This window comes from Psammomys obesus, unplaced genomic scaffold, assembly GCF_907164565.1.
Source record: "Psammomys obesus unplaced genomic scaffold, mPsaObe1.curated_primary_1811, whole genome shotgun sequence".
NCBI lineage: Eukaryota > Metazoa > Chordata > Mammalia > Rodentia > Muridae > Psammomys > Psammomys obesus.
Genome location: NW_026596117.1, coordinates 13,999,871 through 14,014,693, shown reverse-complemented (window position 1 = coordinate 14,014,693; position 14,823 = coordinate 13,999,871). Strand labels below are relative to the sequence as shown.

Here is a 14,823-nt window from a genome sequence, read left to right as displayed (position 1 = left end):
GATTTCTACAGGATACATCTTTTTCAAACTAGCTTGTTTCATTTAGTAATAAACATTAACATTTCTTCTGTCTTCTCATAGCTCAAATCGCTCATTTCCTTTAAAACAAATCTTACTTGATTTCTGACATGGACAGGACCTCTTCCCAGAGCGAGGACACGCTCCACAAGCACCAACATGACAAACTTGCTCACATGTATGATTACCACATGGCAGTGTCTTTCCACATACCTAAAATAAATGTGCTCATCAAAAGATTAAAACTACAAAAGAAGGCAGAATAAAATGCAACTCACTTGCAACCCCAAAGAGCTTCATTATGCTTCTCACTATTCTGTTTATGTCTAACACAGGAGTCATACACATCTGTGTGTGAACATTTACACGTGTATACTTATTTCCTAGGTACCAAAGAGGGTGTCATAAGATTATAAGAAAGGACCAGCTTTCTATGACCACCCACCATATTCCCAACCAGTACTAAACCCTTTCCAAACCTAGAAAAAGAAAACCCACAGAACCAATTCTATTTTCTCAATAGCATGATCAAAAGGAGAATGGTGGTAAAAAGAAGGGGTAAATCAATACACTGAATTAAAATCCAGCAACTAACTTGGGGGGGGGTGCTTTTCCTCCAGTAATTAAGCTATTAATTGAAAACTAGCTGTATCTGTCATTCCACCTTAGCTTTTATTCAGCTACCCTAACAAACACATGTGCTTTCCAGTCATCTGTTTCTACACTCTTTAAAACCCACCCTTCAAAGGGTACCAACACTTACTTGATCACAGTGCCACACTGGACTCGCACAGCTTCTTTCTGCTACTTTTTTGCCACACACACATTTCTGTCTACTAACTCTTGGACAAGGCTGACAGTTTCCTAGAATACAATCACAAGTTAGTCCATAAATACTAAAAGCAAAAAGGCAGCTTTGACTTGTTTAAGGTAAGAGTTGTTCATCTGGTCTTTTACCTGCATGACAAGGATTTTCGCACTTATGATGCCCACAGAGCAGCTTCCGCCCGCACGGTAGCTGACAGGACCACTGCTTGGCACTGCACCGTCGAGGGAGTGGTTTTGCTTTCCCACAGTAGCAAGTAGTTGTGACCATCTTTGGACAAGGAGGGCAGGGACCTAGAATGCAACAAAGCAGGATGGGGATGTGATTAAAAGTCAGTAAACAAAACTTCTACGTTGTACATTTTCTTCTCTACCATTTTCTTCATTGCTACTTTAAAGGGTAATTCCTCCTTATATTTTCTCACAGTAAACTTCAGTTCAACTTGGATAATTCTGTTTGCTTCAACATTAAGAAAAAAACAGCCACCCCAAAGCAACTACTGATACAATAAGAAACTCACCTGGATGGCACAGCAGTAAACATTTATGGCCACAAGGAGGTTTAAATTCTCTCTCACATACTTGGCCACACGAATGAGGTACAAGCCATGGATCTAAAGGTGGATCTTCTACTTTTCCACAGTAGCAATAATATCTACTAGGTGTTTCTGATCTTTTGTATTCAAATCTACATTTTGGACTACAAGAAAATTTTAATTTTATTATTACAGGCAACATGAGAAACAACAGTAACAAGATTATATCTTAATTTTTTTGTTAAGTAAAAAAAGTAAATTCTTACTAAAATTTCTGCATGAATAAATTTTACTAAAATTTCTACACAATAGAACTTACTGAAATATGAAACTATTTAATATTCACTCTCCAGTACAAGAGCCAACAGACAAATATGGCACGTGAGATAAAGCTATGCGTAAAACTTGGCAATAAGCACCTTTTTTATATTTATACTTTCAAAAACTGACAATAGTCACATATAGTTAGTTGCTATACATTAAATACAGATATCCACAGTACAACCATAAAGAGAAATCAACATTAGCTTTCTACTAGCTGAAATTTTTCAATCAAAATTTCTACAAAATATAATTTTGCAGTATGCACCCAGATTTATAAAAGACTTGGTATTTTTAAAAGTTTGGTTATATAGCCTATAAATAAACAAAACAGTAAAAGAAAAATTAAAAAGTAATCAGGTTATACAGAGGCTAAAGACAGCAAGAAGAAACATAACAAAATCTTAAAATTAAGAGGAAAAAATTAAATGTAAGCAAATAATTTCCTAATTTTTCTTTTTTAAGCATTTATGTTTTTATTTTATGAATATTTTTCTTGCCTGTACACATATGGATTAAATACATGCCCGGTGCTTACAAAGACCAAAAGAAGGTGTCAGGTGCCCTAGAATTTCAAACAGCTGTGAGCCCTCCTATGGGTGCTGGGAACTGAATCTGAGTCCTCTGTAAGAGCAGTAAGTACTCAAAAACACTAGTCATTTCTCCAGTTCTGAGAACTTCCTACTGTTAAATGTCTAACACAAAATACACATATTTCAAGTTCACTTGAGTCAAGGAAACATTTAAATATGATTTTATAGTCTCTGCTACAGCAGAATGAGTTAAACATTACACAAGTTAAACTTGTGTACTAAAAATGATAACCTTCAACTCTATCAAAAACTCACTTGTAGTTCATCATAATTCATTCCTAAAAGATGCTCTAAGCCTTGTTTCTTCTCAAACAACAGTACAGTCAATGTATTGCACGAGGCTATTTGCATCACCATTTAAATTTATTCTGTATAAAAATCAGTGTATTTTCATTGTCATGAGAACATGCTATCCTTCCAAATACATACCATACAATGTTCAAAATAACCAAAACATATTTGTTCTCATAATTAAACTTCAAAAGCAAGGTATGGAGAGATGGCTCAGCTGCTCTTGCAGAGGATCTGAGTTAATTTCCCAGATCAACATCACGTGGCTCACAATAGCCTATAACTCCAGCTCCAGAGGGATCCCGATGCCTCTGACCTCTGTAGGGGTGCCAGCACTTATGTGCACATTCCCTCAGAGACAAACAACATGCTCAAACACTTAACTATGATTTTTTAAGTAAAAATTGAGAGCCAGTGACACACCTCAAGTTTCTAGACAACTGACATTTTGTTAAGTTTCCCTTTACTAAAGGAAAATGACTTTCTTGTGGCTTCTATGAAAAGGGATGTGTTTAGATGGTTAAAAGACAGCTAACTATGTGCTACACTGCCCGCCTACACTGACAGAACTACTTTGGAAAGGGTCATGTGTACAAACACATGTTTCAATTAAAATGATTGAGTAGCAACATCCTGTTACTCAATAAATACTTATCTTAAAAACACATAGTATAAGCTCATTTCCATAAGTAACTATCATAATTCTTACCAGTTTCGGGTTCTATCTTGAAAATAAGTAAACAGAGTAAGTTCTTAACTAGCCACTTATTTTCATTTACAATATTCAGAATATCTGTGCAAATATTGAGAAGGAAGGAATACTACACAGGAGATTACACTTTGTCCTTTCAGGGCTGGGAGAAAAGTACATTATTCTGGTAACTGACACTTCGTTCCTCTATGGAAAAGTTACTACTTAAAACAGAAGTGAGTGATCAGAAGGACATGTGAAGCTCAATTCTCTAAAACAAACAACTCTGAATGTCAGCTTCATCAGCACCCACCGAACACTAAAATCTTTCTGCCCTAAGTAACAGTAACAAGCAAGGATAGACTTCAAACTTAAACTCTTTCAAAGCACCAAGTGCTCAAACAGCAAGCAGTCTACCATGCTGAACTCAGCTGGGAATATGAAAGGTCTAAATTCAAAAGAGTCAATCCCTAGGCTTCAAACTCCAGCTCTACATCTTAACAGTGAGAGGAACGTGGACTCACCACTGCTCTCAGCTAACTTCAACATGCATGCTCTGGGGAATGGGCAAAATCTCGAGACTACCAAGAATTAAACAGCTTTCAAATTATACTACTAATTGTACGAATATCTCAGTATTTATGATAACTCATGACTCAAAACCAGACTTTAATAGGCCTAAGGTTATACAATTTGGGAGTTATTAGCAAAAGAACACTACCTTTTACATTTAAAAAATCAATTACAAAAATTGTAATATAAGCATATGCTGCCCCTGAGCTACATTTAATTATGTTAATGGTGAATCTACCACTCTAGACAAGCAGAGACAAACAATTTTATTTCTCTACTTTGTCTTAAACATAACAGAAGCCCACGGTCCAATAATCAGCAAAAATAAACAAAGTTGGTAAAATCGTCATAGATAAATTAAGATAGCATATAACACACAAATACAATTGAGATTGAAGATGCGACTGGAGACCATAAATTCAAAATATTTTAGATGAAAAGTAGTATAATACTAGTGTATACTAACAGGGATTCCAGGACAGAGGTAACAAATTTTGAATGAGTCTCATTCAGCCTCATAAACAAGACATTTAGAAGCATAGCTGAAGCATTATTTCACAGGAAAAACATAGTCTGCTGATTTATTAATTGAAAGACACTAGTATTTACATAAAAACTGAAAGGATAACATTAACCAAGTCTTCTATCTTCACAAACTACATAAGCAATGGAAAGCAAAATAGACTGAAATTTCCAACAACATAACTTCTGATCTATAAGGGTCTATATTTATTTATTCTACAACTTAAACCCAATGAACCATAAAAAAAAATTACCATGGCCAAGGATAATCTTTCTTTCCAAAATCATCATCTGTCACAGAAGATACAAGAAACTGGCTGTCTTTAGCCCACTTCTGAATACAGGGCATATGGAATATACAGAAACATCCTGAACAGCTCCAAACCTAAGAAAGAGGTGTCAAAATTGATTATATATAACTTTTGTTAATTAGTTAGCTGTATAATACTTTAAAATGATTATCACACACTGAATTACTTTCGAGTTACCCAAAGACTAAAAAACAAAACAAACTTCTAATATCATAGAAGATATGATCTTTAAACAATGTATTTAGGGGTATAACATTTGAAAGAAAAATATTAATCACCCTGTATTCAATTAGCAAGAAAAACGGCTATAGCTATCAATCTGAATGATCTCTAATTTTATATATATACATACATGTGTGTATACACATATTCATACATATATACTGACACTAATAAAATAATATCTTTTTTTAAAAAACATTACATAAGCATTTATCCTTGTCAAATATACCTATACATTTTATCATATAGATTTATGTAACATAAGTTCATCAATTTCTTATTGCTAGACATCTATTATTCCCTAATATAAATAATACAAGAAAATCCTGGCCATACTTTATGTGCATATAATCTGTTTTAAGAAAACAAGCAAACCTTTAAGTCTAACACTTAACACAAAATTCAAATAAACTGAGCAATTAGTGAAAATATATACAATATAAACGCTTAAGGAAGAGCCAGTGAGATGGCTCAGCAATTAAAGGCACTTCCTATGCAAATGTGGAGACCTGAGTTTGATCCATAGAACCTACATAAAGATAAAGAAGAAACAAGCCCACAAAGTTGCCCTCTGGCGCTCCCTGATTTCACTGTGGTACACATGTATTCACATACATTAAAAAAAAGGCTTAAGAAGTAATACTAAATTAATTTTTAAACCTACCAACATTTTGATATAACAAAAATTCAGTTCTGTCTTTCTACAACTATTTGGAAAAAAAAAAAAAATGAGCCTGTACCATAAAGCAGAGAGCAGCATTAAATGAAAACAAACAGTTAATTCCTTAGTTTTGATTCCCCAAAAGGGTTATTTAATAATCGAGACTATTTCTTTCTAAAATAACCTAGAGGCATGATTGGACAAGACAAGGAAGAAGAAATGCCAGAGGTATTTTATAGAGTTAATTACTCCTAAGGCCACAGCAGTGCAGTACTGCAGGAAGCCCTTTAAAACAACAACTGTAAAACATGCTTTTCTAGCTCTAACACACACCCTAAGTGAGACATTCATCAATTCCTTGGAAAATGTTATTCCAGGAGACCTGAGTTCCTCAGTGCTGCATTTTTCCTGTATACTGGCTGAGTCAGTTCCCAAGATGGACAAACAACCTTGAAAAGGTGGGTCACGGAAGCAACCTGCACAGAGACCAAGCACTCAGTGCAGTGAGAAGCAGATGCACTACTCACCCTGCAGCTGAGAGCATGAGAAGCTAAGGTGAGGACACCTGCCTCTGCTGCCCTGTCCCAGCCCACCTGTGTACATTAACCTCTGCTTCACTCTAATGACCACAGCATTTCATTGGTGCTGATCTCTCTCTGAGCAACGCTACCAGTACAGGATGAGTAGAAGTCCTAGAGCTGAGTCAGTCACGCTCAGCTGTCCTCTCTAAATGCTTCACTGATGCACTTTTATATTTATGTCAGCTTCACAATCAGGCAAGAGCTCTTGTAACAGCATCAGTTATGGCTCACTCTGTCTTTCCCCCTAGTGACCCTGGCCACTTCCCACAATGCTTTCAACTTTGTCAGAAGAAGCTAATAAACCTTAAGTGTCACTCTCAAGTTCTAGTTCCTCGAAGGCAAAGACATGGCTACCTTTATTTCAAACCCACTGAAAATATGCAGCTCAGCAGCAGACCATTTGCCTAGCATGCATGAGGCTCTGATTAGCTCACAGCACAACATATTAGCATTTTATATTTGTAGGAATCTCTAAACAGATACTAAAAACAATGCATCAGAACTAAAGTATTTGTTTCAGATATCAAGAGTGCTAAAAATTATTTAGACATAATTCCTTCAATTTTTCAGATTTATAGAATGAAGATTAATTCACATAAAACATCAAATAAAGAATTTTTAATCAAACATAAGTGAAAGTACAATAAATGGCTAACTACTGTAAGTATGAGATATGACACTTGGGGAGAGACATATCATAAGAAAGAAAAACTTACTGCTTGGTTTCTCTTGACTGAAGCAATACAAATTAGGCATGTCACAGCTCCTGCTTGAAAAGCTTCATTCAGATACTGTTTTGTTCGCTCTAGTTCATGTAAATCTCCATCTTATAATTTAAAAATTGAAAACATCACAGTAAACAACATCTGAAAACAGCACATCTGTACCAGTAATCAAGTTATATAATAAATACTGAGCAATTTTAACTGCAGAAAATTTAACTTAAAACCTCAAAGCTTAACAAAAAAAAAAAAAAAAAAAAAAAAAAAAAAAAAAAACTCAATGAACTGACAAGGGTTTACTAAGACCACGAGGTAACATCACTTCAGTTCTCTTGGTGGCTTGCTTTCTGATTAAAGTCCTTAACAAATTTGGTGGAGGCAAAACCACCAATATGGCAGGTAGTAACATATCCAGAAACTCATGTGTAATGCAAGTTTTGGTGTCTTTAAAAACTCAGTTGTGATATGTAAATATGTTTTTGTTTTAATCCCAGGTTAGAATATGGGGCTGCCTCAGACTGTCCAAGGCAGCAGACTATTTGCCTCGTGTGGCATCTGAGAGGCTCTCTGCCAGCTGCAGATAGTTTAAATCTGAGGACTCGAGAGGAAATAAATGCTAGAGTCCAGGGGATGGGGGACTCCGAGAAAGAAGGTGACTGTTGCTCCCCTGCTGTTCCTGTTGCTGTTGATGCAGTTTGAGAGGCTGGAGATACCGAGAAACGAAGATTAGACTTGCCCCAAGGAGCCCAATAACCCAAACCAGCAGGAAGTAGCTCAAAATAACTATGCCACTTGTAAGAGCGTATTAAACTCTAGTTTAATAGGGTTTTCTTATGTTTCTACCTTCCTTCTCACCCCTTATCCTTCCTAATGCCTTCCAATACCAAACACTAGGTAAGAAAGAGGAGAGGGGAAAGGGGGCGGGGTTCTCTTTGGCTACTTCTGGCTAGTAGGGTTATTGTGTTCGTTGGGAAAATACCAATCTCAGCTGTCAGGCTATACAGGAGTCCCGCAACCCAGCAAACATCAGTGCAGCTGCAGCTGCAGCTCTCTTCTTTCTCTACCTCCTCCAAGCATCCCTTAAGTGTTCATTCCCCCCCCCCCTCTGGGCTCTGGTATTTATACCCCCTCAGAGTCCTCAGAATTCCACTAACTGCAGCTGCCAAAGACCACACCCCTCTCCGAGCTGCATGAGGTCATGAACAGCTGTGGACAAACTACATGCAGCTCCACATCCCACACTCAGGATTAAAGCAAAACCATATTTACATAACAAAACTGAGTTTTTAAAAAAACAAAACTTCCACTACACTGAAGCATGAAGGAAAATAAAAAGCCACGGAAGGGAAGAGTTAGCACCTAAAACACTCATAATCAAATCCTGTGCATGAGAAAATACTGAGGTTACTAGAGTACAACACCATGATACATGAGACCATGCTCACTGCTCCTGCTATAAACAACAGTACATGTTTTTTTTTTTAGGGAAAACAAATTACCAGACTGTATTTCCTTTAAAAAGTTATTAAGTATTTATTTCTAAGCAGAATAAACTACTATTACCTCAGTGTTATACATGAGAAATCTTGAGACACAGAACAAGTCAGTTACCACTAAGCGAGTCCTCAATCCCTGTCCTATGCTTTAATAAGGGGTTATTGAGAAGCAGGTCCAAGGGGAAAAAAAAAGTTAATAAAAAAATGACACAACAGCACTTGAAAGTACAAATAACACCAAAAGGGTGGTAATTCAAGTCATGTCAGTGTAAGAAAAATAAGCTCACATGCCTTCAGTATAAGTAAAATAATTCAACACAAACTGACTGAATTTCTAAGAAAAGGAGGTAAATAAATAAGCTTATATAAGAACAAAATTTACCACAGCAATAATCTAGTTCAACCCAAAATTTGTTGCCAGAAAGGAAAACTAATAAGAATCTTAGTTCAATTTCTAAAATCATCTAACTAAGCACAGAATTTAACAAAAGTTTGCCCTACAGTAACATAGACATAAATGTCATTTATGGTGTTAAAGAACAAACGTAAAGCACTCTGAAACTACAAAATTACTAAAGACATGTTTTTATATTGACATTTAAGTTTCTAAAATATCCTTAAATAGAATAACTAACTATATTTAGTATAGTTATACTGCTTACACTGATTTTTAAAAATGTGTGACATTTAAAATTTCATCAGCTTATTCACACAATTTAACAGTTAATTCATACACCTTAAATTTAAAAATTTGATGGTATAGTCTTATAAATTAAAATCTAAGCTTATTCTAGGTAATTTAGGTAACATTTCTCTGAAAGTTATACTATAGCTTGGCTACAGCAATGAAGTGCATTACCTGGCATGTCACAGTGGGCATAGAGTGGCACTTCAAGTCACATATTCTAAAATGACCACAATGGCAAGTAAGGAAATATGAGTTTGAGGAGGTCAAGACTAGAATGAGCAGAAAGTACCAGTTGAAAGCAGTCAGAGCAGAAAAAACACCTAGAACTTTGGAAAGCCCCATAATGCTTCAGAGTTTTCTCTTCTGTCAAATGTGACCCACAACCACACTGTGCGTGAAGTAGGCCTGCAAGAGATGAAGCCAGTGTTCAAGGAGAAACTTAAGAAATCGAGCAGAGGGGAGGCTGAGTAAGGAGGTGAGATGGGGTAAAAAGCAAGTTCTAGCCAGACAGAGCTATATGATGAGACCCTGGTTCAAAAATAAATAAATATTTTAAAATTTACCAAATAAAATCTAGGCGGCTTTGGTGACAATTAGATTGTGTTTAATTCGTGCCATGTATACACCATCTCTGTTCACATATTTCTGAGTTAGAAGACTGAAATGCTACTAGGTAAGAAAACAAGAAAAGTCAGCTTTTCTGATGTGAGGTATCAGTGGGTGAAGATGACACACTCTTTAGACTAAAGCCATGCAAGTTTGAAGTCAAGAGAAGAGAATCACAGAAATACAAAGCCTGAGACCAGAAAACTGGGAGAGGTTCTTGGTAATGTACCAATATTCACCTCACCAGTGTGGGAAGGGCACCATTTCATTACTCTGGCATCTATTAAATTAAACCACTTTACTGCTGCAGTTTCCTCTACTTGTCACATGCATAAAACAGAATATATAGGAATAAGAATCCAAGCATTGATGTATTTGATACAAAAATTACTGAGAAGAAAACAGTGCTAAAACCTCATGAAGCACGCCAATGATATTATTTTCTACTACCTACAGTAGAAGAGATATTTCACCTCTACTAGAATGGTTCAAGTGAGGTCCTCTTTGCCATGAAGCTTAAGATTGCTATTTGGGAAGTCATCCAGAAGTAGGAAATCCTCTAACCTTAAAGTTGCTCTCAGTTGCTTTTATTTTGCTATGCTTGACATTTTTGCTGAACTTCCTTAATTCTTCAGGAGGTATGGTAACTCCTTAAAGAATGCCTATCAACCTTTGCAGTTTCATCAGTGCATGCAGGTTACCCACTGGGCACCAAAAGAAAGATGGACTGGGGTGAGGGCACACTGCATGACTCAGCTTGAAGACTTACTAATTCTAGTGTTCTTATACTACCTTTACTCCACCTAATTACAAGCTCTGCTATGCTTGACCCTGTTGGACTAGCAATCTCATCTCAGTAAAGCACTATGTAATAACTAAAGGGCAAATCAGTAACAAATATAAAAGAGAGCTGATATGGGATTATGATATAAGGCCTAGGCCTAAAGAAAAACAGGACTTCTTTTTAAGCAGAAAAATCTTGTTAAAAGACAAGGAAAGAAAGACAATCAGCTCCAGTAGAAACTCTAATACTCAAGCTTACAAAATGCGCTAGACATTTCAGTAGACAGTACAACAATCTGACAAGCAATGCTACCTCACTCCAACCACTCTACAGTACTTACCACCACTAGACACGTCACATATAAGAGACCTGAGCCAATGTGAACATGGTCAACACGTGTCAGACACAAGCAATACTGAATTCCAAAATCAGTCTACTAATTTTCCCTCATAAACAGGTACAAGAGCAGCCGTCTTGTCTGCTTCAGAATGGCCTTGCTTTTATACAGAAAATAAAATGAGCCCAATAAAAGTTCAGAAGCTAAGCAATCATGTTTAAGCCAACTTTGCCATTTACTAATTGTATAATTTTAGGGTGAATCTTCTCTCCTATAAAGAGTCATTTCCTGAAATTTTTCTGGTTTGTTTTTTTTTTAATAGTTCTAACAAGATTTTAAAGTGAAAAAGAGAAGTGAGACTATAAGCATGTATAACTAACATAAGACTATATAAATAGCATGAAATATATCTATAGAAATACTGAGGTGTTAATGTTTCTAAGGACATGAGTATAACTAACATAAGACTATAAATACCATGAAATATATATAAAGAAATACTGAGAGATGTTGTTTCTAATGACATGAGTATAAAATTTACCAAGTGTAAGAGTATAGATATTAATCTTTGAAATAATTATTTTAATAACCTGATATTAATAAGTACACATACCAGTATCACCACACACACCTCTCTTACATTAAATAAAAGTAGGGAGACATACTTTAAGCATAACCCAAACACAAACAACAGATAACAGATATACATGTCAGGCCTTTAAAGATTTAATTTTTTAAAAATAGTACTGAAAGTCAAATGTGAGAAATAAAACTATAATAATAACATCAAGAAATGAAATGGACTTTAAGGCAACTTTAACGTGGTAAAAAAAAGAAAATGAAGGCTACCTTGAAAGGGTCCCTGAAAACCCTGTGGCCCAAGAGCATCACAAACACCTACTCTACCTATTTCTCTGAGAGCTAGGGTTATAAAGAGCATTTGCCACACAATCTACTTTATACAAAGGTTAGTATTAATAACATATAATTTAAATATCAAAACATACTCAACCTCACAAGATGTCCACACTAGCAGTAAAAAGTTATAATTTATATATAATAAATAATTATAATTATAAAAATTATAATTTAAAATAATTATAAATAAACAATATCAGAAATATACTTCTATTCATAGTGAAAAGGTCAATTGGCAACATAATACCTGTGTGAGTAGTGTATGTTATCAATGTTTTTGCAACGATTTCGCCCTGTTTTCCCTCAAGGTCTTCACCCCCTTCTTCTTCTGAGGAAGAGCTCCCTCGATCCTCCACAAGCTTTCTGGCTGCAGCTTGATTGGCCTTCTTGATTTCCTCAAATTTCCTCTGAGACATTAGCTCTGCTTAAACAAAAAAGAAAGAGGTTTCATTTCTGCAAATCAGAGTCCTCACAAACCATAGCACGATGTAGAATGACACCTCTTGTTCACGTCAATAAGACTCTAGTGTATTTGACTACAATATCAGTTTTAAACACATATTTGAAAGTTGCCTTTAGTCACCTATCTTCTAACAATCTATGAGGGGAAAAAAAATCTAATTCCTTACCACAGACCAAAGAAAACAACATGACAAACACTAATTTTAGAAGTATCCTACCAAAAGTAATCAAGACACAGAGGCTAAAAACCTAATGACAAATTCTAAAGTATAGTAATGGTGCTGAACACCTCATTAACAGTCTCAAGATAAAAATACCAACAAAAAATGTAACTGGAAATGAGATGTTAAAACACTGCACAATCTGGGGATGGGGGCACATACCCTAGCACACAAGAGGCAGAAGTAGATCTCTGTGCGTTCAAAGCCAGCATGGTCTACACAGAGAGCTCCAGGACAGCCAAAGCTACAAAATATAGAGACTCTGTCTCAAAAAAAAAAAAAAAAAAGAGCACAATACAGGTATAATAACGCACATCTTTTATCCTACTAGCACTTGTAGGAGACAGAAGCAGGTGGATCTCTGAGTTCAGGGATAGACAGAGTTAGCTATACAGTAGGATACTGTCTCAAAAACAAATAATAAAAAATCACTAAAATATATTATATTACCATGGTTTTTAAGAAATGGGGGAACATCTTCAGTGGAAGCACCCAGAATGACATGAGGTGGTACTTCTTCAAACCAGTCTCAGGAACCCAGTCCAGCCCACCAAAGCCTTTGCACAGTTGATCTCCTGTATTCATTAGCTGCTTAGAAAGCTCAAAAACCTTCCAGCCTTTGAAGTAAACTTGACGTTTTTGAGGTCACAAAATGTTACCATGAAAAACATGCTTCTAACAATTTCATTCCAAAAAAATATAAAACAGGATTGTTCTACTACTGTCCAGAAAAAGGATGTAAAATAACGTTTGAGTGAGACCTTCTCATTTCTAGAGCACTCTCTGTACTCCTCGTTGTCACTCAACTACACAAGAGAACAAAGCAGATAACTCCCTAGCGCATGTTCCCAATGAGACTTCCGATTTCTGCAGAGCAAGAATCCTGGCAACTGTATTCCAGCTGATAAATGTTGTAGACAGCAATGGTGTTTTAGGAAAAGACTCAAGCCTGCTGAATTATATGCACTGGTACTCAATATTAAGAGGATGTAAAATTTACTATTCTAAATCACTAACTAAAAACTTACTTGATGCATCAGGCTGATGAGCCACTATCAAAATAAATCTCACTTTAGGTGGTCTATTTGTACTTAATGATATTTTACCTATTACTTCCCTTAGGGATTGTTTTCCTTACTGCAGCTAATCTGACTAGTGATTGTTAACCAAAACAGACTGTTTCAGATAAAAATGGAAATTTATATGGTGCTTACTTTAGAAATCTGAGTACTGGGAGAAAGAACAGCAGAAACTACGGTAAGATAAATGTCTCAAAATTAGAAGGATGTCATTAATCTCTGGGAATAAGCAGGGAGTGTTAAAACAAACAAACAAACAAAGTTTAACTGGGAAGACAATAGAAACACTTAGACTCTGTTATGTACCTAGTACCATCTGAAGGCAAAGCACAGACAAAAAGTCAGTGACCAAGCAGTCAACTCAAATGTCAGCTATTCATATACGAATATCTGCTTTCTTGCTTCCCACAAAATCCAAGCACATTTACCAACTTGCTCACAGGTTTCCAAACCCCATATTTCTTCTCGATAAACTGACCAATTGCACAAACTAACTTTCAAGTTACCCTGAGAAATCCCTCTCAGAGGCTCAAATTTGCTCCTAAAGGGAAGGGAAAAATGATGCAAGCATATCCTCTCAGATATAAGAATTCTAAAAAAGTCTGAAAAATACATTCCAAACGCAAAAATGATTTCAGTGAACATTCTCTTTTTTTCTATGCAGGTATGTGTAAGCACTCTCAACATTCCACTAAAGCAAGAGCTTGGACCAAGGCTATTGGCAAATTCATGGTGGCAACACCAGGTACATCCATGGAAAGACATGAAATTTATGAACAGCAATCAGCCGTAAACACTGCCAACAACCAAAGCACTTACAGGGTCTAAAGCAATTAAAAAAAAAAAAAAAGTCAGGTAGCCAGTTAGGGACAGTTGTCAACAACTAGTCTTGAAAGTTGAGTTAATTAATGTAGAATGGAGTTCCCAATCCATATGTCAATGGGATTCTGAGACGTTAGCCTAGCTTGCTGTTACCATAAACAAAGATAAGAAGGCACAAGATCTTATTTTACAACAACAAACGTTAAACATTCTAGATTTTAAAAGAAAACAAACAGTGGTGATCAGTTTCCTGGTAGGTAAACACTGAGTTAACCAAGCAAACCAGATCAGCTGGACACAAAACTTATGATTAGAGATTCATGTAGGTTAAAATGACGATAGATAGATAGAAGACAGACAGATAGATCAACAGAGATAGACTAGATAGATAGATAGATAGATAGGTAGATAGATAGATAGATGAAAGAGAGGAAGGAAAGAAGGAACGAAGGAGAGAGAGAAAAAGAAAAAGAAAAAGAAAAAGAAAGAAAGAAAGAAAGAAAGAAAGAAAGAAAGAAAGAAAGAAAGAAAGAAAGAAAGAAA

General features: G+C 35.8%; 1 protein-coding gene across 1 annotated transcript in view; it reads right to left on the bottom strand.

Moving 5' to 3' along the window:
• Nfxl1 (nuclear transcription factor, X-box binding like 1) overlaps positions 1-14,823 on the bottom strand; it is a 44,499-nt gene that overhangs the window by 28,689 nt on the left and 987 nt on the right. Inside the window, exons 3-9 of the mRNA XM_055629385.1 lie at positions 11,944-12,117; positions 6,862-6,971; positions 4,625-4,755; positions 1,365-1,543; positions 976-1,137; positions 782-882; positions 117-231 (exon numbers count right to left, since the gene is read on the bottom strand). Coding sequence (XP_055485360.1) covers positions 117-231; positions 782-882; positions 976-1,137; positions 1,365-1,543; positions 4,625-4,755; positions 6,862-6,971; positions 11,944-12,117 — 972 coding nt within the window. The remainder of the gene's footprint in view (positions 1-116; positions 232-781; positions 883-975; positions 1,138-1,364; positions 1,544-4,624; positions 4,756-6,861; positions 6,972-11,943; positions 12,118-14,823) is intronic.